The sequence below is a fragment of the Pygoscelis adeliae genome, unplaced genomic scaffold, assembly GCF_000699105.1.
Source record: "Pygoscelis adeliae isolate BGI_AS28 unplaced genomic scaffold, ASM69910v1 Scaffold59, whole genome shotgun sequence".
NCBI lineage: Eukaryota > Metazoa > Chordata > Aves > Sphenisciformes > Spheniscidae > Pygoscelis > Pygoscelis adeliae.
This window is the reverse complement of record NW_008825565.1, coordinates 1,666,742-1,688,962: the sequence shown is the minus strand read 5'-3', so window position 1 is coordinate 1,688,962 and position 22,221 is coordinate 1,666,742. Positions and strand designations below refer to the sequence as shown.

The window sequence follows — 22,221 nt, the reverse complement described above, 5'->3', positions numbered from 1 at the left end:
GTTTTCATTTAATATAAATTTTCTACCTACAGTTTCTCATTGCTAAACCTCAGGCAAGTACAAAGACAGAAGGAGCCAATAAGCTCAGCATTAAGTTATCTAAATACCGCCTACTGATAGTTTCTCCAGAAAGTGTTATCAGTGATATCACACATGTTATATCAAGTATCCTGAGAAATAATATTAACTCAAACAGCAATTTTAGTAAACTGAAAACTTTTTCATTTTGCATATGAAGAGGTGACTTCACGAAAATTTTCTCTCTTAACAGCAAAGGTTTGTTACATATCAAAAAGAAGATCAGAAGATCCATTATATGTCACATAGTGGGGATTTCTGGTTGCTCAACCCAACAACACCATGCCCACTAAACCATGTCCCTAAGCGCCTCATCTACCCGTCTTTTAAATACTTCCAGGGATGGGGACTCAACCACTTCCCTGGGCAGCCTGTTCCAATGTTTAACTACTCTTTCAGTAAAGAAATTTTTCCTTACATCCAATCTAAACCTTCCCTGGCGCAACTTGAGGCCATTTCCTCTCGTCCTTTCGCCAGTTACTTGGGAGAAGAGACCAACACCCACCTCGCTACAACCTCCTTTTAGGTAGTTGTAGAGAGCAATGAGGTCTCCCCATATCAAAAAGAAGATCAGAAGATCCATTATATGTCACATAGTGGGGATTTCTGGTTGCAATTTTAAAAAAACCCTACATATTAAAATAAAAATCACTATTGTCATATGCAATTATGCATGACTGACATGTAATGCAGCTGTGGATTTGGACCATGGTGGCCTCCAAACAGTATACAATCTCTGCACTGTAATAATGAAATCACTTAAAATACAAACAACATATGGCAAACTTCTTTAGCCCCACGTCACCCTTGTGAATCGGATTGCACGCCCTCATCTTGACAAAGTTGTACCTTTATATACTGGCTTGGATATAAAAAAATTGACAAAGTCCATTAACCAGAGTAAATGAGATCTCTAGAGTTTTAAAAATAGAGATGTGTTGTAAATCACAACAGAGCCAGTGCAGAAGTCATCATTACTGTTCAAATAATTAATGAGTCCAGGCTTCCAAAACATGAAATGCCATGGTTTCAGCTTCTGAGTTACTGTATGGAACTGCTGCACAAAGAAAACAAAACACAGAAATTAAATGACCCAAGGTTTGGGAGGACTTTTTTTAAAATAAAAGAATATAATCAAATGAGTGGGGGCAGAGGGGGTGACACTCACAAAGATTTGAATTAGAAAAGTAAAAATTTTTGCTGAACCTAAAAATTATTGCTCAGAAGAGTTTGTTTGTTGTGTGTAGGCAGCTATCAGTAGTTTAGCATCTCCAGACAATCACGTACTTCTCAAAATATGTACCCACTGATTAGTGAAGAGCAATTATTTCTAAACTAGCAGAAGGTGCAATTACTGTATTTTTAGGACCCTGTCTATAGCATTCGCTGGTGCCTTTCCTAAAGCAGCAATAAAGCTGCTAGGACGGAGTAGGAGGCTGCCAAGCATTCCCAAGTGGACAAGGAGCTGCATGCAAGCCCTTATGTTTCAATGCAATCCACTTCTCCACCGAAAGCACCGCTAAATCACCTCTCTCCTTCCAGCCACCAGCTGAGAGGAGTTAAGCAATGCATTTCGAAAACAGTGGCTGTAAACAGCCTTTACTTGCGTACCTGTTTCGTCAGGTGAGCTCGGCGAGGCGCTGTCCTGGGACAGCGTAGTCCAGCTGGAGTCCTCATCGCTTGGGGCCAGGTTTTGAATCCTGTGGAGGGCACAATCTGTTTTGGCCCCAGTTTTTGGGTGGTCTTTCTTAGTCTCAGGGCTTGATGACACTGTGGCAACTTGGCCACCCTCTGGGCTTGACAGCTTGTTTTGTTTCCTGGGCAGGACTTCCCCATTGACAATAACGGTAGAAGCCTGGCTGTTGCTTTGCGCAGATTTATCTTCCATTACAACAAAACTCTGCTCTAGCTCTCTAGCAGATGTCTCTAGATCCGCATAGTAATTCAGGAAGCTCTTGGTCCTCCTTGGCTGCGAGGGTAATATTTCACAGCCAGAAGAATCCTGCGGGATCAGCTCTTTGCCTTCAAACTTCTCAGAAGTTACGTTTACGCCCGCAGTGGTACTGAGGTTTTTGTTGGGATCCTGCTGTCCCTGCTCGGCTGCTTTCCTGAGCTGGTTTTCTCCATTCTTCACCAGCTTTATATTGGCAGAGCTGTTCCCCAGAAGGGGCTGTGCTGCTGGATCGGAAAGACCCATGGCTGTCTGAATGTTAGTCAGAGCGTATTTCTTCCTGCATTTCGGAGGAGTGCTGTTCTTGGTCTCTGTGTGCCTAATTTCTGCATTCAGAAGTTCATTATGAGAGGAGCGCAGGTTAAGGGTGTTCGGCGGGGTGGCGGGGTTGTTGCGGTTCACAACATCCGTCGTGCTGCTGCTTGCCATAAACACTGCCAATGCGTCCACACCGGAATCGACTAGAAAAGTAAAGGAAACACTCGTAAAACACACTCATTATGTACACTATTTTGCCAGGTCTTCTGGTAAAGGGATGTGGCACTTCACATAATTGTTTTATAGTAGGAAAATTACCACAACCTAAGTAGGTAAGAGAATAGACAAAAGCTTAGCTTATTAAATAAGGAAAAACAGAGGCAGAAAAATACAGATAGATCATCAGATCCACAAAGCTGAGAAAAAGCAGAAAGCTTGACCCTATACAAAGCAGTTTTAAGGCAGTTTTTTCATATCTAATTCTGTTGCAGGCAGGCTTGGGGACAGGAGAGGTGCCCTTTGCAAATGCCTGGGAGTCCAGAAGTCATCCTTACCATCATTTCATTTTAGTATTTCACCTCTACCTCCAACGAGGAGGAGGAGAAGAACTCCTTGAGTGCTCATCACTAGGAAGCAGAAAATTTGAGAAATTTCTAAGCAGACCACAGGCAGATGCTACTCCTTTTTCATCTAGGGTAGAACTCAAGTACTGTTAAATTTAAGCCTGACTGGCCAGTCAGCTGTTGCCTCTTAACACCTGCATTTTCTCTGCTCTTTGTCTGTCTTTTTTTTTTTTCCCTTATTTGTTTTTGGAAGGGGGAAGTAGAGGGTCAGAAGGCAGGGAATACAAGGAGTATTTCACAATACTGTATTTGATTTTGGGGGGCGAGGGAATCCCTTGACAAAATACCCTGCTCCAATTCAATCAACTTTTAGAAAGGACTGCTCCAGAAATGAAGATGGCTTACTGTTTCTACAGCTCACAAAGTTCAAACTTAAGGATAAAACGTACATCCTAGTCCAGAGTACACATATTCCACAGTTAAATAAAATCATTCTTTTGTCTGTTTGTAGACAAGTTGCTGATTTTTATTAGCCAGGGGCACAGCTCACATTTTGAAAAATAATTTTGTTGAAGGAACAGATTTTTAGACTATGAAAGAAATGATCAAAAGTGTATTTTTTAAAAAGTATCATTTGTTCCTGTATTGCCTATTTATGAATCCCACTAATCTGCACAAATACTCCATGAACACCTCAATTTACATACTGTAGTAGTCACTGTTGTTTGACACCTGGGAACCAAATTAGAGGCCAATTAATAAATCACTCCCACCTGCCACAGCATGAAACAGCCTTTCTGTTGTTCCTAGTTCTCAGATCACAGACTGCTTATATTGCACATAAAAATGTATCTGGGGCTTATCCAGGAATGAAAAGCTATAATTTGAGCTAGCTGATGACAGATCATTCCAGCTGAGTTGTGCTGCATCCTTGTATATTTGACAAATGACAGAACTGACTGCTGTACAGATTTACAAGAAATTAAATATATGGGTTTTAAAAGAACATATACATAAACAGAGTGAAAAGGAGCACTTCACCATGTTACCTAAATGCAGACACAGTTGCTAGTGTTCCCTTCTCTCTGATGTGCTGTCAAAGCCGCACACTTCCAACCATCACTCTGGTTCATTCAAAATCAAGCAGACCGAGTATACTCTTTGTTCCCTGAATCACCCACCTAGAACACCTTCGAAAACTTGTTCAAAACAGAATTTAAACTAAATTTTAAATTTTCATGTCTGCCATTTCCTCAAGCACCAGTCAGTCAGTATAGACCAACTGCAAATTTTTCAGAAGACGGATCACCCCACGCACACCGTGCAAAAACCATCAGCTTAGGTAACAGTTAACAAACATCCTATAGGCAATTTCAGCTTTAGCCACAAAAGACTTCTAAAACACAACCATCACAAAATTTAAAGAACTTTGTAAATGTACGTCTCAAATACATCAATAAATGTTGCTTTCTGCATCTTGCCTAAAAACAACCAAGTCTAATGCAAACAAGGTCACATTTGATCCAACACAGTGTTACCAAAGCACAGGTTTTCATCTAAAAACACGAAATGGCCTGTGTTTATGGACTGGCTGCTTTATATTTTTCTGAATCAGTTAAAAGTCTGACAATCTGGAAGTCACATAAAAAAATAAATAAATAGGGCGGGATAATTTTGACTCACTGCCTGACCTTTAGAACTTACGGAATTGCATTTCACTAGCTTATATTTTACTTTATGCTTCAGCAAATTAAAACAAACATTTATTTTTTTCATCAATAAATACAACTGCCACAACCTGGAACAAGACTGAAATTTGTGTTCTTTGTTACAAGTGAGCTGCTTCATGCAATGTTTGCCACTACTTTTACCACTGAACAAATTTCTTAAAAAATAATCTTTGTAGATAAAGCTTAAGTATCTGCCTGCCAGATTATCTTTAGCTAGTATCCTGCCGTTAGCATTTCACTTATCAAAAATATTGTAAGAATAAGCACACAGAAACATTGAAACAAAATGTGTTATGTTTTACTAATCTGCTTGATAAAAGCTCCCCCATGGATTTATGACTAACATTAGCACATCGATCAATGACTGAGCCAAAGCCTCCAGAAGTCTTTGTGACCCAAGCAGTATTTGTAAGTTGGGTTGGTGTATGATCATAAGCAGAAAAAAGTCAAAATGAACCTTTCACTAGACACCACCTCCCGTCCTGACCCCCTTTCAAATGATCCGTTCATCAAATCAATGAACTTGCAAACAGTACCAGGAAGCATGCACAGAGAGGAGCAGGCTGTCCTCTCAAAGGACAGGCACCTGCTCACTGGCCATCACCCTGCGCTCCCAGCCAGGCTCTGGGATACGCGCAGCCGGCATCCCTCCACTCTCGGAAACAGCTATAAAGGTGGGAAAAAGGGAAGCAACATAAGAGGCAAAAAGAGAATAAGAAATACAGATAGGAAGGGGCAGGTCTTGCGTCTCAAGGGCAGAAGTTCTACCAGACCAGGACTAACTAAAGTGCAGGAAAACATCTGAATGCAAGGAAATGCTTAAACACACTGAAAAAAAACCTAGACTGCATAGTAGAACAGCACAAGGAAGAAGAGCCTGTCCCTTCTTTATACAGGATACGGTGATGCCCAAAACATATGACTTTTCCCAGAGGAAGCACATCCCAACTTTCTAATTAAAAACTTCAAGGAAATGCAACTTCTTCCTGTGCCTGTAATTTCAAGGCCAAAATTCCAATCGCTGACTTCTCTTATCTTTTATTTTGCTTCACCTACTGACCCTGCCTCCCTTGCCGCAGGGGTACCTAACGCACACTGGTGCTGAGTTGCTCACCAGCTAACCAACACCCCGTGCCAGGGGTCCTGCACCCAGGCACCCTGCCGCAGGCAGACCCTGTCCCCCCCTGCTTGGGCAGCTCCTCGTGCTGCCTGGCAACCGGCAAGGACAACAGTACTGGCACAGGGCACCCTTTTTTCAACTCCTCTGCCTTCCGCTGAAAAGCAAACACAAATGGACAAGCAGACCAGAAATCATTGAGTTGATACGTATATCTCAGCCAAAGCAGGTGAACAGTGGTAAGTTGTAAGCGAGTAAAAATAGGGTATTATAATAAAAAATATTGGACTCTGGTGAAAAACTAAGAATAATTAGGATGTTATCATTACTGGGAATAACAACATTATTAAAATGTTGGTGCTTAAAGACAGCACTTAAGCAGGTAGAAGATCTGCCATAGCAATTCATTAATGATTTTAGCTTGCTTACTTTTTAAAACAAATCACAGTCTCATCTGCATACTTCTAACATTTAGAAACATACCTACAGATATAGATTAATATACTTTCACCACTGTAATGTGTTTAATACAAAGTAGTCCCAATTTTCTAAGCATCATAATAATACAAACAGCGTTATTACTTGAATGGCTTTTATTGATGTTTTTCAATCTTGTCATAAACCTTACAGAGCTAGAAGGAGGAGAGAGAAAATGCCATTGCAAACAGAAAACAGTGCACGACCAGTTTGTCTTTACCTCTAACAAGGCTTTTTTTGCATTGTATTGTCTATAGGAATAGCTTTTAAAAAAGGTGAAGAGAGAGTTTATTCAAAAAGGCACTGTTAAAAAGAAAAGAAAGTGCTTGCTCTTTTTCATGTGTAAGTGCAAAATGAAAGCGAAATATGGGTCTGGGAAGAAGAAGGAAAAGAAGCGAAAAGTTTCACATATTTGCATAGCAGAATCTTTTAAAGGGCATCTGACCTGGAAGTACTTCTGACATGGCTCACGGGGCGTCAGCAATGCATCAGGAAATAGATTATAATTTGAAATCTGAAAAGAGGGATCATTTAAGAATTAAAACCAAAGGAAAACACAAAATAAAAAAATACCACATTTCAGAAGCTCCTGAGAGATGTTAAGCATTCTAAACAAACCCTGGATCGTAACAGTGAGGATCTTTTGAGCTTTCAATGATATTTGACAGTCATTAAAGTATGGGAGAGGCTAGTCTACAGCAATGAGAACAAGTAATTAAAAATAACTATGACATTTTTCTTAATGTACGCTTTACTAAGAGCACAAGTTCAACAATATTCTCCGGTTTTAATCAACATACCTCATGACATTAGAAAATCTGGGGTTTTCCCCAGTTGCCAAACTACAGCTTACTCAGGAAACTACAGCAGCGTTCGTAAAAATAGACACAGCAGTAAGGCACGTTCGCATGAGAATTTGCAGAATGAGATCCAGCATATGAAACTAAGAAGCATAGTCTGCAGGGTTGATCCCACAGGAGGGAATCATAAAAACCAAGCTAGGCAGCAAGCTTCTGTATGGGACCCTTTCCTGGCCATCTTCTCTTAAGTAAACCATTTTGCCTTAAAGTCTCTGGTTTGGATGTGAATGGCACGTACGCTGGGAGCCAAGGTATTTCTATGCACTTATGACTGTTTCTGCCCTTGTGTCTAGGAAACATAGGAAAGAAAGAATACAAATCTTTTCACACAGCAGATTTCCTTTCTGCAAGGGTATCTGTTGAGTACAAAATGTTTCTCGATAAACTCACACCATGGGGCTACAGCTGCAGGTCCTGTGCATTTTGGCTCTAGTTAGTTTGGCTCTACCTTAGCAGGTGAACACCTCTGTTATACAATGACTGCAACTCAAGACTAGCTAACTCCCTCTGCTTCAAAAGGCGAATCCCAATGTTAAAACATTAATTCTTAATTAAGTATCCCAACACACTGTCTTCTCACATCTGCATTCTTCAACTAGGACCATCTAAATGGTAATAGTTAAACAGATGTCAGCCGAAAGCATCCTAAGGAAGTCTAGATTTACATTAAAGTAGCTGAAATGAGAATCGGGACTAGGTCGTTTCCTCACGTCAAGTTGTCATCACGCTCCTTTTTGCCTATGTATCTACACAAATGCCAGGGGATGTTAAACACTTTCAGAGGGGAAAAGGAAGGGGGACAAACACTTGAATGAAGTGCTGTGGTAGATAAGAGCAACCAATGATCTTCCTACAGCCAGTGGTTTTCTTCTCACTGCTCCCTCCAGCAATGACATCTCTGCTGGACTGAGCTTGGAAGCTGGAGAGAGAAAGCTCAGCAAAACCAGGAAAACAAATTCTGATGGTGGGCAGAGCAGTTTTGGGAACACAAGAGCAGGAAAGGAGCGGGCTTGCAAACAGCTTGCACGTGCACTCTCAAACCTGTCTGCAGACTCCTCCACACAAATCTCAGAGATGCTGAGGATGGGAAGGACCTCTCAAGATTTTCTAGTTCAACCCCCCCGCCCAAGCAGGGAATCACTGCTGTCTTCTCCACGCCACCCCAGCTCTGTCCTTATATCACAACAAAAATCACCTCTTCAACCCGCTTGCTAAATGCAGCTTCTCCCATTTCCAGCTATTTTTGCTTCACCTAGTCCTACTGAAATCACCATCCGGTAACCAGCTTTCTGTCCTGGCTCCTCCTTCCCCAAGAGGCACCCTGCCAGCCCCTGCTGCCACAATAATTACATTTTTCCTTTTAGAGCTAAACATGATGCCAACTGACTGCAACAGCCTAGCAGCAGTGCTGTCTCTGTTCTAGTGATGCTCTTATTAATGGAAATCCATAATGCTGATCTGTCTTTAAATAATGTTATTAAGGAAAAAACAACTTCAGATCCTGCAATGACTTCTGGCACTCAAGCGGTATGCCTTCCCATTTGCCATTTTTTCCCCTCCCCCTTCCCACACAGCCAGTCAAATTCCTCATTCAGCAAAAATTTGGGAATAAGATGCCTCTCGGAATCAGATTTTAACAGCTACAAAGGAAAAAGGAAAAAAAAAAAATTAAAAAAACCAGGCTAAATCCATTGCTCCTTTACTTACAATTTTATTAAGATAGATACATCTAGATAATCAGTGTATATTTGACTATCCGATTGAAATTCTATGTTGCAGACAACCTGGGTCATCTCTTGCTACTAGAGTATTCTTAAATCAAGTGATCACTTGGAGAAACAAAGAGCAATTCTTTCATTTACATAAGGCATAACCATGACATGCAATCACGACTAATCCTGCATTTAGTAAGGGGAAAAACAAGATGGCATACTACGTCTTTTCCAAATTCAATTTTTCCCCGTTTAATTAGATTTCCCCCCCTGTGCAGAATGGAACAGTCTGGCAGGCAAAAACAGTGCTGTCAAGCCAAGAAGATGGAGCATATTTTATCTATCGGCTACTTGTAAGCACAGATAAGACCTGTCATTGGATCTATACATTCACAGCGACATTTGCTAAGTAAACCTCAGGCATTTTTTCTAATCCTGTTGTGTAAATTAAACTCCTCAGCCTTAACTTTTTTTTATATCTACGTATAAATTACTCCATCTCTACAATAAAGATCACACCTCAGACTTATTTGTTAATTACGAACAACTCTACTCCAAATGCATGCGCTCATATAGGGCACAAGCATAAACTTCGTTTTCTGTTACACAGAGACACAAACTCAGAAATTGTAACTTAAACTGCTGCAACTGAGATGACTAATAAAGCAAGGAGGACTTGGTCTTCCACATCCTGCAACTTCAATCTCAAGTGCCATCCAGAAATAACTCTTACCAAGTCTGAAGGTAAACAATATGTAATCAAACCTGATCAGAATTACCAAAACCAAAGCATGATGCCATATGAAAAAGAAAGCTAGGATAAGCTGTCTCAGGGAAAAAAAAGCAACCAAAATGCTTTGTGGGACAGGCAGCCTATCCATATGCTTAATGGAGTAATAGAAGGGAATCAATGGCCATGGATTTGGCACATAAAATTACTTAGACTGATTAGACTGAGTTCAGACCAGGGATTTTTCAGCCCCACATAAATTTAACTTAGATAATTCAACTGCTCCTAAATCAGGAAGCAGAACCATTCAAAAGATGATCGATCCCTGAACAGGGTTAAAGAAACCCACAGGGTCCAGCACCAGCTTTCGAGCTGTTCGTAATGGCACTAGCCCAATACCAAGCTCTTTGATCAGGAGACACAGGCAGCGAAAGTAGGAAAGAGATTAAGCATAGGTCACAGCATTATTAACAGAAGGAGCAAAAATGTTAACTGAGCCCCTGTCAGATGCAATGCATGAGTTAAGTTCCAACATAGATGCTGTGCTGGACAGGAGAGAGAAAAAAAAAAAAAAAAAAAAGATGGTTATCATTAACCACCTCCCACACATTTGGTCTGTGGACCTGCTATTTGCAGCTTGCAAACACTTGACTGTTCCCGCAAAGCCTAGAAACAGCACTGCATACTCCTGAGCACAATCTGCTTCCTTGAGAACAACTAACTGCATGCACATAAATACAGACATTTCAGCTTCTCTTTTTAAACTAATATAGTTTAACAATTAAACTTCTGATGGCCTGGCATCATGATTTCACCCACTAAAACTGCACTTGCCCTCTGAATTACATATAATAAAATTATGGCTAGTTACATATTAAGCTTTTATCAAGGTTATCCAGAAATGTTTTTACCCTCAAATTACCCAGACTGGTAGCAATAGTTTTGGGCCACCTATTATCACTGCCTCAGAGCCAAGATCTTAAAATGCATTTGAAAGAGCATAGTACACCAAAATTGTTTTCTTGTTACTATAAGGTTGTACTTGGTGTCAAACTGAGCTCTGGAGATGAAAATCTGAAAATTAAATAAATGGGAAATAATCTTCCAGTAGACACTACAACTCTGTATGAAAAGAAAGAAAGAATAAAAATATGTGTATATCAAAAGTATCCATATAAAGAATAAAAACCTCTAATTTCATTAATTCGTGTTTGCAAATAATTTCAAATTGCTAACAGTAAGTTGAGACTTGTGAGCAAAAATAAAGAAGTCCAAGTCTTAGTAGCAGAACAGAGCATTAGACTGATTGCCAGGTTTTGCAAAACGAGACTATCAGGGCTCTCAAGGAGAGGAAATTAAGATTTTGCACATTGACAAGATTGGTTCTGTTCCACATACATTAAAAACGTGCTGTATCTCACCTATATGTGCACTTTTAACTACATCTGCTAAAACTGTCTTAAAGTTGGACTCACATGTCCTACCCACATATCTCTTGCTCCCAGTAATGGAATAGGATGTATTTCAGAGCACAGAATGCATCAAACCAGAAAAGGTCTCCACGTTTCTAGTCTGTTTTTCCATTAAAAGCTGAACTAAAATAAGGCTCGTTACACTAAGCTACATCTCAGCAAGGCTGAAAGTTGCCAAAGCTACATATTGTATTCAACCAAACTGTAATGGGACAAATCAGAAATACTTCAAAACATCAAACAGTTTATAAACCAACTGCTGCAGTACTGCTTAAGCTGACAGAATGCTGAAAGTTGCCTAAAATGGCCATACCCTACAGTAACTCTCCCAATGTAATTATGGTACTAGAATATAGGAATAACTTCAACCTTGGCCTGCTGTAGCCAGTAAAGCTCCTTGAGAATGCTGTTGTACTAACACTGAGAAACTTCTAACCATAGTGCTCTTATACAAAACAAAACACATGCTCATAAATAAAATCAAAGTATCATATTTGCTTTATGGTCCTCATAAACTAAACAGATCTACCCATAATAAAGTGAAAAGAGAACATAACAAAAAAGCAACTGCACTTACTGGCATTTATATTACACTGAAGTGTGGCTAAAAGTGGGCTCAGTTTCAACAAGAAGCAAACTTGGCTGTAGAAGACATTGAACAAGCGGAAAAGAACAAGCTAGTAGTATTACTGGCCTGAATTTCCACAAGGAATCTTGAGTTCTTGACAAAATCCTCTACGCCTTTTTCTTATCTACAAACTCATAGAGCTTCACAAGGCACTTTCACACCAAAGGAACTGGGGTTCCTGTGAAAGGGGACAAACACATGATGCAAATCCAGTACCGTGGTGGTTCTCCATGAACATACACAACCCCAAGCGGAGTTACCAGGAAACCTTCAGCTTCAGAGCACTCTACCTCTGGTTTCACCATGAAGAAGAAATGGACCTGTCAGGGTCCTGGGGTAGGGATACTATTTAACTATGCTAAGAAATAAAACCAGAAGTGATGATACACATTCCGAGTAATACACAGTTCTTAAAGAAAGCTTTTTATCTGCAGGCTCTGAGTCAGCTCCTATCTGTGGAAACTAGCACATGTTTTGGGGCTTCACCAGGATCACCCAAGAGGCCTCAATGAAGTTGTTGTGCAAGTCTCCACATAACTTCCTAGAAAAGGCAGAAACCTAAACAAGAGAGGCTTTAATGGGGAGAGCAACGTATGTGTCATTGGGTGCTTTTGTAAATTTTACTCCATGAATTGTCTGTATTCCCGCCTTTTCCTCAGCTAAGCAATGATTACATGGAGCTTTTCAGCAACTTTACAGAAAACTGTCCCCCCGAGCATGACCTGAGCAGTGCTAAAGCTTGAGTCTCGTTTACACCAAGATATCTTTCTCTGGAAAGAAAAGGTCAGGAGATACAGGGCAGGATTTTGCAGATGTAGAATTTCACTGGAATGCTTCTACCAAGAGTTGCACAGTGGATACACCCCTCCTTGGGGGGTCAGGGTGCCTCTTTGGGTGAGTTTTCTGTTACTCTGGAAGCGGCTCCAAGCCAAGCCCACAGAGCCACTCCACGGTACGTTTTCACACCAACTCATCTTGGGCTAACGATTGCAATGTAATTACTGCCACTGGCTGCAAGACTGGAAGTTTGGGGGTTTTTCTGGGGTTTGCTGTTATTTATAATGTCACCATTCTCGCATTTGTTTCCTTATTTCACTGCAACAAAGCCAAGACTTTCCAGCAGTTACACTAAGGAACAGCCCCCTTGCAAGACCAGCAGCGGGGGACTGCCCCAGTGCAAAGAAGGTCACAGCTGGGCACTCCTTGGGAAGCTGAAGAGACAAAGGCAGAGCAGGAATTTGAGCGTTCCTGGAGGGAAAATCAAACCCCAAGTTTATAAAAAAAATCAACCCTGCTCTCTCTACCCTCAAGTATACTAAATTATTTATAAGAGCAGCTCTAGCATGGGAGACGATCAGGAAGAACCGAGACTCAAAGCCCTCCCCCTCCGCAGTCCAAGGGAGTGCCTTCCCACAAGGCATATTTCCTTTCATCCTCATCCTTGATTTATGAACATTTCATCAAAATGGTATTTCCCCAAAAAAATTTGCCGGGGGGGGTGGAAATCACCCTCTATCAGAATTTTCTGAAATAAAACTCCAGTCAGCTCTAATAATTATATTGGCAGAATTATATCAATAAATCATTCCATATGAACCCTAGTCTGAGTCATTTTTAAATAAGAGATGCTAATAGTTCAAAAAGAAATGAAAGTCCACCTCTGTCTGCCACAAATCAAGAGGGTGACTTAAGGGTGGGAGATTGTCACCGTCTTCTGAGGGCAGCACGGGCTGGTCACGGAGCTCCAGGTGCAAGCGGGTCCCTTCCTCTCGGTGAATGCTGACGTGCCACCGCAGGACTGCCTCCGCCCTGGCGCACTCCAAAGGTCAACAAGTGCCGAAAACTACCACCCACAAATTCCTGCATTTTCTCACTTCCAATGTCTTCTGGAAAAAAGAGGGCTTTTTTTTTTAAAAAAAAAAAGCACTCTCACAAAACTGTGCATTTTATTATTATTATTGTTTAAACCCTTCCTGAGCATTTAATGCCAGCAGAATGGCACTGGAACCAATTTCATTTTCTCTGAAACACTTTGCTCAGATTTCAGCATTGTGCAGAACACTACAACTAACTAAAATAAATGAATTATTGTGCTGGGGACAGGATATGCATGGACAACCCGTTAGAAAGTTTTTTCCAGACATACAAACCCCTTTTTATTCTGTGCACAGTACAAAAATTTTTTAGCCACAGCGTTAAAGGAAATTTGAGACTACCTAACAACACAAACAGTACCATGTCTTCAGGAGAGCTGCTGCAGCCAATGCAGAAAAGTGGGTTTTTGAGTAAATATTAGAAAAATATAAATATAAAGGAAGTTCAGGAGGAATTCATGAAAGAAGTCTGTTTACAAAACCTAGCTTCTCAGTAGCTGGAGACTGTACATCCTTAGTCCGAATTTTCACAAGAAAAGCACAGAAAAAAAAAAATAAAACCCAACAAAACAGCACACGAGGGAGTGTTAAGTCAGGACAAGCAGTGCTAGACAGAGCCAAGGATACACCCAAGACTGCTTTGCTTATTGTCAGTAATCAAGGGAGATCACTGCTCTTTAATTACACTTCTTAAAAGTCTAAACTAGCACGCACCTATTAAATTTGCAGCTTTCAATTTTCAATTTTAAACACCTTGCTGTTTCTTATATCTTCAGCACCTGTATTTCACATACATTTCCTAGCACTGGGCTTCAAATAAGCTGTTTTATATTTAAATTATGTGTTTCCTCGAATAGAAAACCTTTTGCTATTCTCCTAAGACTACGCAGTATTATATTCATTAAATTTATGAAATCATTCAACAAAACAGCCAATGTCAGAAATGGATGAAACAACATCTCACCACCAAAGAAGCAATACAACTGCCATACTCCACACAGACCTAATTCTTCCCCTCACAGACTTTATTTAGGTATATATGTATGTACAGACAGAAGATAAAATTCAGGGACTAAGGCTTAAGGCTGCACCAAGTCCTTTATGGTACAACATTAAGATTGCAACAACTGTGAATGTGAAATACAATAGCTGAGATGAGGTAATTACTCATTATTTATGCAAAAAAAACCCAAAAGCAAAATGATGGATTTTACTAGCACTTTCACTGAGATCTAATCTGCTGTCAGAGATTTCATTATGATTCGCATTTCCCAAAGACTGGGCAATTTCAATGCCATTATTGTTGGACGCCCAAAGCACTTATTATGTTAGGCACCAGGAAGTTGCACAAATCATACAGTAACAAAACCAAAAACTAAAGCAAGTTTCCTGGCTTAGAAATCCTGACAGGTTAAGGAAAGGCTAAACAAAAGCATAAAGCAACCATGAAGCAGATATTTTGATATCTCTGTCCTCAGAGGGAGCTCTGGTGCCAATTGATTCTGACGCAAGTTTCTGCCCAGGCAGATGATGGAAACGCCGTCATTTCCCCAAGCAAACAATTCCAGTTCTTCACTGCCTGCAACTGCTCAACTAGGCAATAGGAAAAATGTTCTAGACTCTTCTGGTAAGAATTTAATGCCCTTTACTTGTTCTCTCTAAGTAGCAATGGGAAAGACTTTGTTACCTACATCTACACGAGATCATTTTAAAGCTCTGAGCTTCAAGCCGAGGCAGGAGACATGGATATCATGCCCTGCAGTACGCCGAGAGGCCAGGTTTGAAGGCTAGTGTCTAGATTTATTGTCAAGTGATTCAAACAGATTGGTCCAATTCTGTAGTCCAGCACTTGACCACCAGAGACCTGCCAAAACTGTAACCACCATTTATTTCCCCCCCTTCTAGCATAGAATCATAGAATCATTATTAAGGTTGGAAGAGACCTCCAAGATCATCGAGTCCAACCGTCAACCCAACAACACCATGCCTACTAAACCATGTCCCTAAGCACCTCATCTACACGTCTTTTAAATACTTCCAGGGATGGTGACTCAACCACTTCCCTGGGCAGCCTGTTCCAATGTTTAACTACTCTTTCAGTAAAGAAATTTTTCCTTACATCCAATCTAAACCTCCCCTGGCGCAACTTGAGGCCATTTCCTCTCGTCCTTTCGCCAGTTACTTGGGAGAAGAGACCGACACCCACCTCGCTACAACCTCCTTTCAGGTAGTTGTAGAGAGCAATGAGGTCTCCCCTCAGCCTCCTTTTCTCCAGGCTAAACAACCCCAGCTCCCTCAGCCGCTCCTCATAAGGCTTGTTCTCCAGACCCCTCACCAGCCTCGTTGCCCTTCTCTGGACACGTTCCAACATCTCAACATCCTTCTTGTAGTGAGGGGCCCAAAACTGAACACAGTATTCGAGGTGCGGCCGCACCAGTGCCGAGTACAGGGGCACTATCACTTCCCTGCTCCTGCTGGCCACACTATTTCTGATACAGGCCAGGATGCCGTTGGCCTTCTTAGCCGCCTGGGCACACTGCCGGCTCATGTTCAGCCGGCTGTCGACCAACACCCCCAGGTCCTTTTCCGCCAGGCAGCTTTCCAGCCACTCTTCCCCAAGCCTGTAGCGCTGCATGGGGTTGTTGTGGCCAAAGTGCAGGACCCGGCACTTGGCCTTGTTGAATCTCATACAGTTGGCCTGGGCCCATCGATCCAGCCTGTCCAGGTCCCTCTGCAGAGCCTTCCTACCCTCGAGCAGATCAACACTGCCGCCCAACTTGGTGTCGTCTGCAAACTTACTGAGGGTGCACTCGATCCCCTCATCCAGATCATTGATAAAGATATTGAACAGAACTGGCCCCAATACCGAGCCCTGGGGAACACCGTTCGTGACCGGCCGCCAACTAGATTGAACTCCATTCACCACAACTCTCTGGGCCCGGCTGTCCAGCCAGTTTTTGACCCAGCGCAGAGTACACCTGTCTAAGCCGTGAGCCGCCAGCTTCTCCAGGAGAATGCTGTGGGAGACGGTGTCAAAGGCCTTACTGAAGTCCAGGTAGACCACATCCACAGCCTTTCCCTTGTCCACTAGGCGGGTCACCTGGTCATAGAAGGAGATCAGGTTGGTCAAGCAGGACCTGCCTTCCATAAACCCGTGCTGGCTGGGCCTGATGCCCTGGTTGTCCCGCACCTGCCTTGTGAGCGCCCTCAAGATGATCCGCTCCATGATCTTCCCCGGCACTGAGGTCAGGCTAACAGGCCTGTAGTTCCCCGGATCCTCCTTCCGGCCCTTCTTGTAGATGGGCGTCACATTGGCCAGCCTCCAGTCGTCCGGGACCTCCCCCGTTAACCAGGACTGCTGATAGATGATGGAGAGCGGCTTGGCTAGCTCCTCCGCCAGCTCTCTCAGCACTCTCGGGTGGATCCCATCCGGCCCCATAGACTTGTGAGCATCCAGATGGCGTAGCAGGTCGTTGACTGCTTCCTCTTGGATTATCGGGGGTTCATCCTGCTTGCCATCCCTGTCTTCCAGCTCAGGGGGCCGAGTAATAGACAATATCCCGACATTAATACCCAAGACAAACTCTTTGGAAAAGTAGTATCTAAATTGGCTCTAATGCACCATTTTAACACACATCTTCATGACACCTATGACCAGTCTGCAGCGGAGAGTAAACATGCTTTACTACTTCCTAGGATTTAGCCTTGGGGTTAGGGAAAATCCCACAAAGTCAAGTTCTGAATACAGGACCTCACCGTGTAGTTCCTCCTATCTGATGGCAAAGCCACCCTAGAATTCCCTGTCCTGCCACAGCTGGAGCTCTCACTGCAGTCTACTACTTGCATCAGCCAACGCAAGTACCTGTGGAGCTGGATGCCTGAAGTGATCGAGGCTTTTAAAGAAGTCTTTAAAGGAACAGAAAGAGCGGTACAGAAGCGAGAGCTTCTTAAGCTGGCTTTGATGCCAAGAAAAGCCACGTTGGATCATGTTCCTCTGCTACAGCAGAAAGAAGAGTGAATACAAAAGTTAACCTACCACAGCTTCACCTCAGCAGCCTGAGGGATCAACAGAAAGCGCATGAGGACCGACAGCAGCCCTCTGGAGTCGGGGCGCTACCCCACACAGCTCTTCAGGGAAGGTCACATCAGCTCGTTTCACGCAGCCTGCACTGTGGAACCACTGCAGTGTGGTGGCTGCCATTTGCACTAGCATGAGAGATGTCTGCTTACTCAATGGAAGGTGCAGGTGATAAATTTTAGGAGTTGCCTTCGCACTTCTACAGAAGACAACCTTCAGTAAAAGATAATGTAACATAATCCAATAGGATACAACTCAGAGGAAAAAATGACGTGAATAGTATTGAACTCAAGCATATAAATAATCTTAACTGGAGGCATTAGTTGCAGTTGTAAGCAATTAAAGCTACAGTGCACAGTAACATTTTAGGATAAGCTCAAGTAGTTTGTTAATTTGAAGGTATCTGGTACTAAAAACTTGGGATGGGAGTGAAGAGGAATAGCAGCTAAACTTCTGAACCCTATAATAAATGAAGTTGGAGATCCTGAACACGAAACACAGCACACTGCAGTAGACTTGGTCAAGTCACACCACAAGCCGCTTTTAGCTGCTTTTAAAAATTCTAGAAAACACTTTTGCAGTTTAAATATACTTACCATTTGGGTACACACACAGGAGAGCTGGCATCGATTAGAATATGTCATCATCCTTTATAAATACTACTTCAAAATTTATAAACTTAGCAGCCTTCAAAAGTAATAAAGCAACAAATAAATTAGACCAATTGCATACATACATGAGCTGCTTGGCCGATAGTGAGCCCCCGGGTACCGCCTGCCCATAGTGCCAGTCAGCACATTACCACACGCTGTCAGCTGCTTTCAAAGTACAGATCGAAACGCTTAACTGAGGGAGAAGAAAAAAAAAAGTGAAGATTTAGTACAACAGCTGTATCTTTTTCATTAAAATGCTAATGACCCTTACAAATTTCAGGATAACTACATCTATAAATTATTCATAGTCATGTTGTCAGAGGAGATGAACTGTTGTGCTATACATGCAGCACAAATTTATTATTAGTGGTTGGCCTCCATTAATAAGCTCACATAAATTCTAAGGCACAAAGAAGTCTCAGGTCATACAGTAGCTTCTTTTGGCCCATGATACAGACTGAACAACAAACACTGCAAGAAAGAGTTCGCTTCTGGCTTTAAATACAGTTAGCCAGTAGGTGAGATTTAGTAACAATGTCATCTTAAATTCTGTGAAGCAATCCTTAAGCAACAAGTTTATGAACAGTTTGCTATAGAAGCAAAACTTAACCGTGCTACATAGCACTGATTGCTTTGAATCTGTCCCTAAAAACCAAAGTGTCAGGAATGCAGGCTATTTACTAGTGTGTCAGTTTTCTTGAAGTATCAAAAACCCAAGCAGACAAGAAACGCATGGCACATCTTATGGTCAGTTTGGAATAACAAATCACAAATCCAAAATCTTAACTGAAATGCTACTGAACCTGTCAAATAACTAGCATAAAATCTTTTAGTCTAAAAACAAGTCCCATTTTTTTCTTTCTTCGGTGTAAGATTTTGTACTAAAATACAGCTTTCAGCTGATTTTGAGCTTTACCTTTTTCTTAGTCTATCTGAAGAGCCTTCATGTTCCCAGATGTCTTCCAACACACATTGCATGTCAACCACACAATTTAGAAAGATACATTTCCTTTTAATTCATTCTCTGCCTTGCTGGAAGGACCAAAAAAGCAACGAATTCTGGGGAGTGTTTTTCCTTACTCATTAAGGATTTTTACTGTCTCAGGCTGCAGCTACAAGTGCAAGCTCGTTCTATCCAGGAAATGGAGAGAAATATCAGCACATAGATGAAATAGCACTGCACTGAAACTGCGAGATTTCCACAAATCTTCAGATACATCAGTTCCCTGATTGAGCAGAACACCAGTTTACCCCTGAATTAGATAACCCTTTTATATATATCGGCATCCACGCAATTTTCCAGTGAGCTGGTCTGAGAGCCAACACAGCTGAAAACTCCACATAAAGATGTATTTTCAGCTGGATTAGGCTCCTGAACTGGCTCACAGTGGCTGCACTAGTATTGGTAGCTAGTGAGGGCAAGTGGAAAGAACAGGACCATGGCAGCCTGTGCTTAAAATGCAATCACATAACATTGCTACAGCCTCTGTGGATTACTTCTGAAATACAGACACCTACAAGGCTGCATATCTGACAGTGCAAAAAACAGGTAAAGATCTCTATTATTTCCCAAATCAGTGCTGACAAAGCGTGTCCTGTTCAACTCTCCCCAATGGCGAAAGTTCAGTGAATCTATGAGACGGTACTCTCTTGCAACAAAAAGGAGAATTCTGGCTGTTAAGATGAAAAGTGAGTAGCAAACAGTAAAATTAACATTCAGTCAAAAACCCCTGCATTTCTTTTGCAAGGCAATATGGGACAACTCCTTGCCATGGGCCAAACAGACCTTTTCAAACTTCTGTGGGGGCCTACTAATTCAACACATCATAATGTTGTGCAAGGAAAAAAGTTGCAGATGGCTGCTTCCCCTTTCCTGATCTATAGGAATAAAAAAACCCCATAACTTATTTATTAATAGAAAAAATTAAGTCTCCCATCACCCCAAATTAATTAACATTTTTACTCCCCTCAAATACCTATGTACCAAGTTCATAATTCATAGGAGAATACAACAGAACAGTCCTCAGCTGTGCAAGGATTAAAAAAAATTTACTGAGGGGAAACAAAAATTGTAACCAGATGACAGTACTTACAATTATTTTCCCTAGCTTGTGAAAGAATTTTATCAGTATCATAGAATCATAGAATCATTAAGGTTGGAAAAGACCTCTAAGACCATCGAGTCCAACCATCAACCCAACACCACCATGCCCACTAAACCATGTCCCTAAGCGCCTCATCTACACGTCTTTTAAATACGTCCAGGGATGGTGACTCAACCACTTCCCTGGGCAGCCTGTTCCAATGTTTAACCACCTCTTCAGTAAAGACATTTTTCTTCATGTCGAATCTAAACCTCCCCTGGTGCAACTTGAGGCCGTTTCCTCTTGTCCTATCGCTAGTTACTTGGGAGAAGAGGCCGACCCCCACCTCGCTACAGCCTCCTTTCAGGTAGTTGTAGAGAGCGATGAGGTCTCCCCTCAGCCTCCTTTTCTCCAGGCTAAACAACCCCAGCTCCCTCAGCTACTCCTCGTAAGATTTGTTCTCCAGACCCCTCACCAGCTTCGTTGCCCTTCTCTGGACACGCTCCAGCACCTATGTATGTATGGAGCTGCAAAATTATTCATTTTTCATAAATGCATTCTTATCTTTCTACAAAGTATACACTTTTCTAAAGCAGTAACACTCACTAAATTATATCACATGTTTATACCTGAGACACACTATTCCTTCCCTACGTAGCAGCACAGCATTAGAGGGAGCCTTCTGCACCATACCATAATAAAAAAACCCCTAACAAATTAAAAATCCCAAACCCCACAATTATGCTCTTGAACAGCTGAATTAGAGTACAGTTTTCCTAAAGAAGTGTGCCCACCATGGGAATAAACCACTCTTAGGAGAGGCCAGGTGGGGACCCAAAGGTATGACCATTTTAAATATCACATTTTAAAACCCCAGAAATCTCAGTGGAAAAGACATCATAAAGATATATTCTCATTATAGCAAAGGTTTCATCAGTTACTGTATAAAATGGGAACTGCAAAGACTTAAAGCCTGGATTAAAACCAACTATCAAAAGTCAATTTATAAGCAAGTGCCACACAGTAAGTGAACTGCCCTGCAAAACAACAGTGATACTGGACTGTACATAGCAGCAGGGACATACCCAGATCAAGACAAACAAAGGTGCTGCTTGGGTTTGTTTTTTTTTCTTTTTTTCAAGAACCATCTTTGAATTGTGACCAGAATAGCCAAAGCAACCTGCCTTTTAAACACATCTGCTCACGCAGATGAATCTCAGAAGGACTCCTGAGCTTCAGCAAGCTCAGGGAACTCCCCCAGAAATGTAAGTGACCTTGTTGGTATCCAAATGCCATTGCTAAAGCATCTGAAAACTAGCACTTATTTTCCATATACATCCATGACAACAGTAAACAAAATGGAAGAAGGTCTCAAATATTCCTTTCAAAAGATCCAAGTACAAAATATGTACAGGCTTGGGTTTTGTTTTTAAATGTACACAACTTAAATATCCACAACTGCACATAAGTCTGAGTTAAACCTCAATGTTCCTAATATGTCAGGTTAGGTCTTCCTAGTATTAGGTTTTAACCTGCTCGCTCACATTTGTTTTGTAACAAATGTGTTTTGTAACAGCTTTCTGGGTTTTTTGATTATTATTCTACTGCAAAATTGCTTTAAAAATGTTTTAGTGATTTTTACATCTTTATAGTTAAATTAAAAACCATATATACACAAATGCACATATAGCTTTATAGTTTCTCTTCAAGAAATGTTTTGATTTGGCTCTGCCTGAAGATTTTTTTTTTTGTCCTTTCTTGATGATCTTCCCCGATTCGTTTCAGGTGACCAGCCCCACTCCAAGCAATTACAGATAACCATGGAAACAAATCCTGAGCACTATCACTGCATACCTGCCACCCAGGGGAGCACCTGAAAGCACTATCCACTTCACCTCATGCCAAGTCTTTTCTAGGAGCTGTGGTGACAGAGCTACCAGCTACTCATCATCGCAC

At 41.6% G+C, this 22,221-nt stretch overlaps 1 protein-coding gene across 1 annotated transcript in view; it reads right to left on the bottom strand.

The window, feature by feature from the left end:
- The window catches only part of APBB2 (amyloid beta (A4) precursor protein-binding, family B, member 2), a 122,801-nt gene extending 104,428 nt beyond the window's left edge, over positions 1–18,373 (bottom strand). Inside the window, exons 1-3 of the mRNA XM_009332441.1 lie at positions 18,265–18,373; positions 6,620–6,688; positions 1,690–2,490 (exon numbers count right to left, since the gene is read on the bottom strand). Of these exons, the coding sequence (XP_009330716.1) occupies positions 1,690–2,490; positions 6,620–6,638 (820 nt within the window). The 5' untranslated portion in view covers positions 6,639–6,688; positions 18,265–18,373. The remainder of the gene's footprint in view (positions 1–1,689; positions 2,491–6,619; positions 6,689–18,264) is intronic.
- Positions 18,374–22,221: the final 3,848 nt, after the last annotated feature.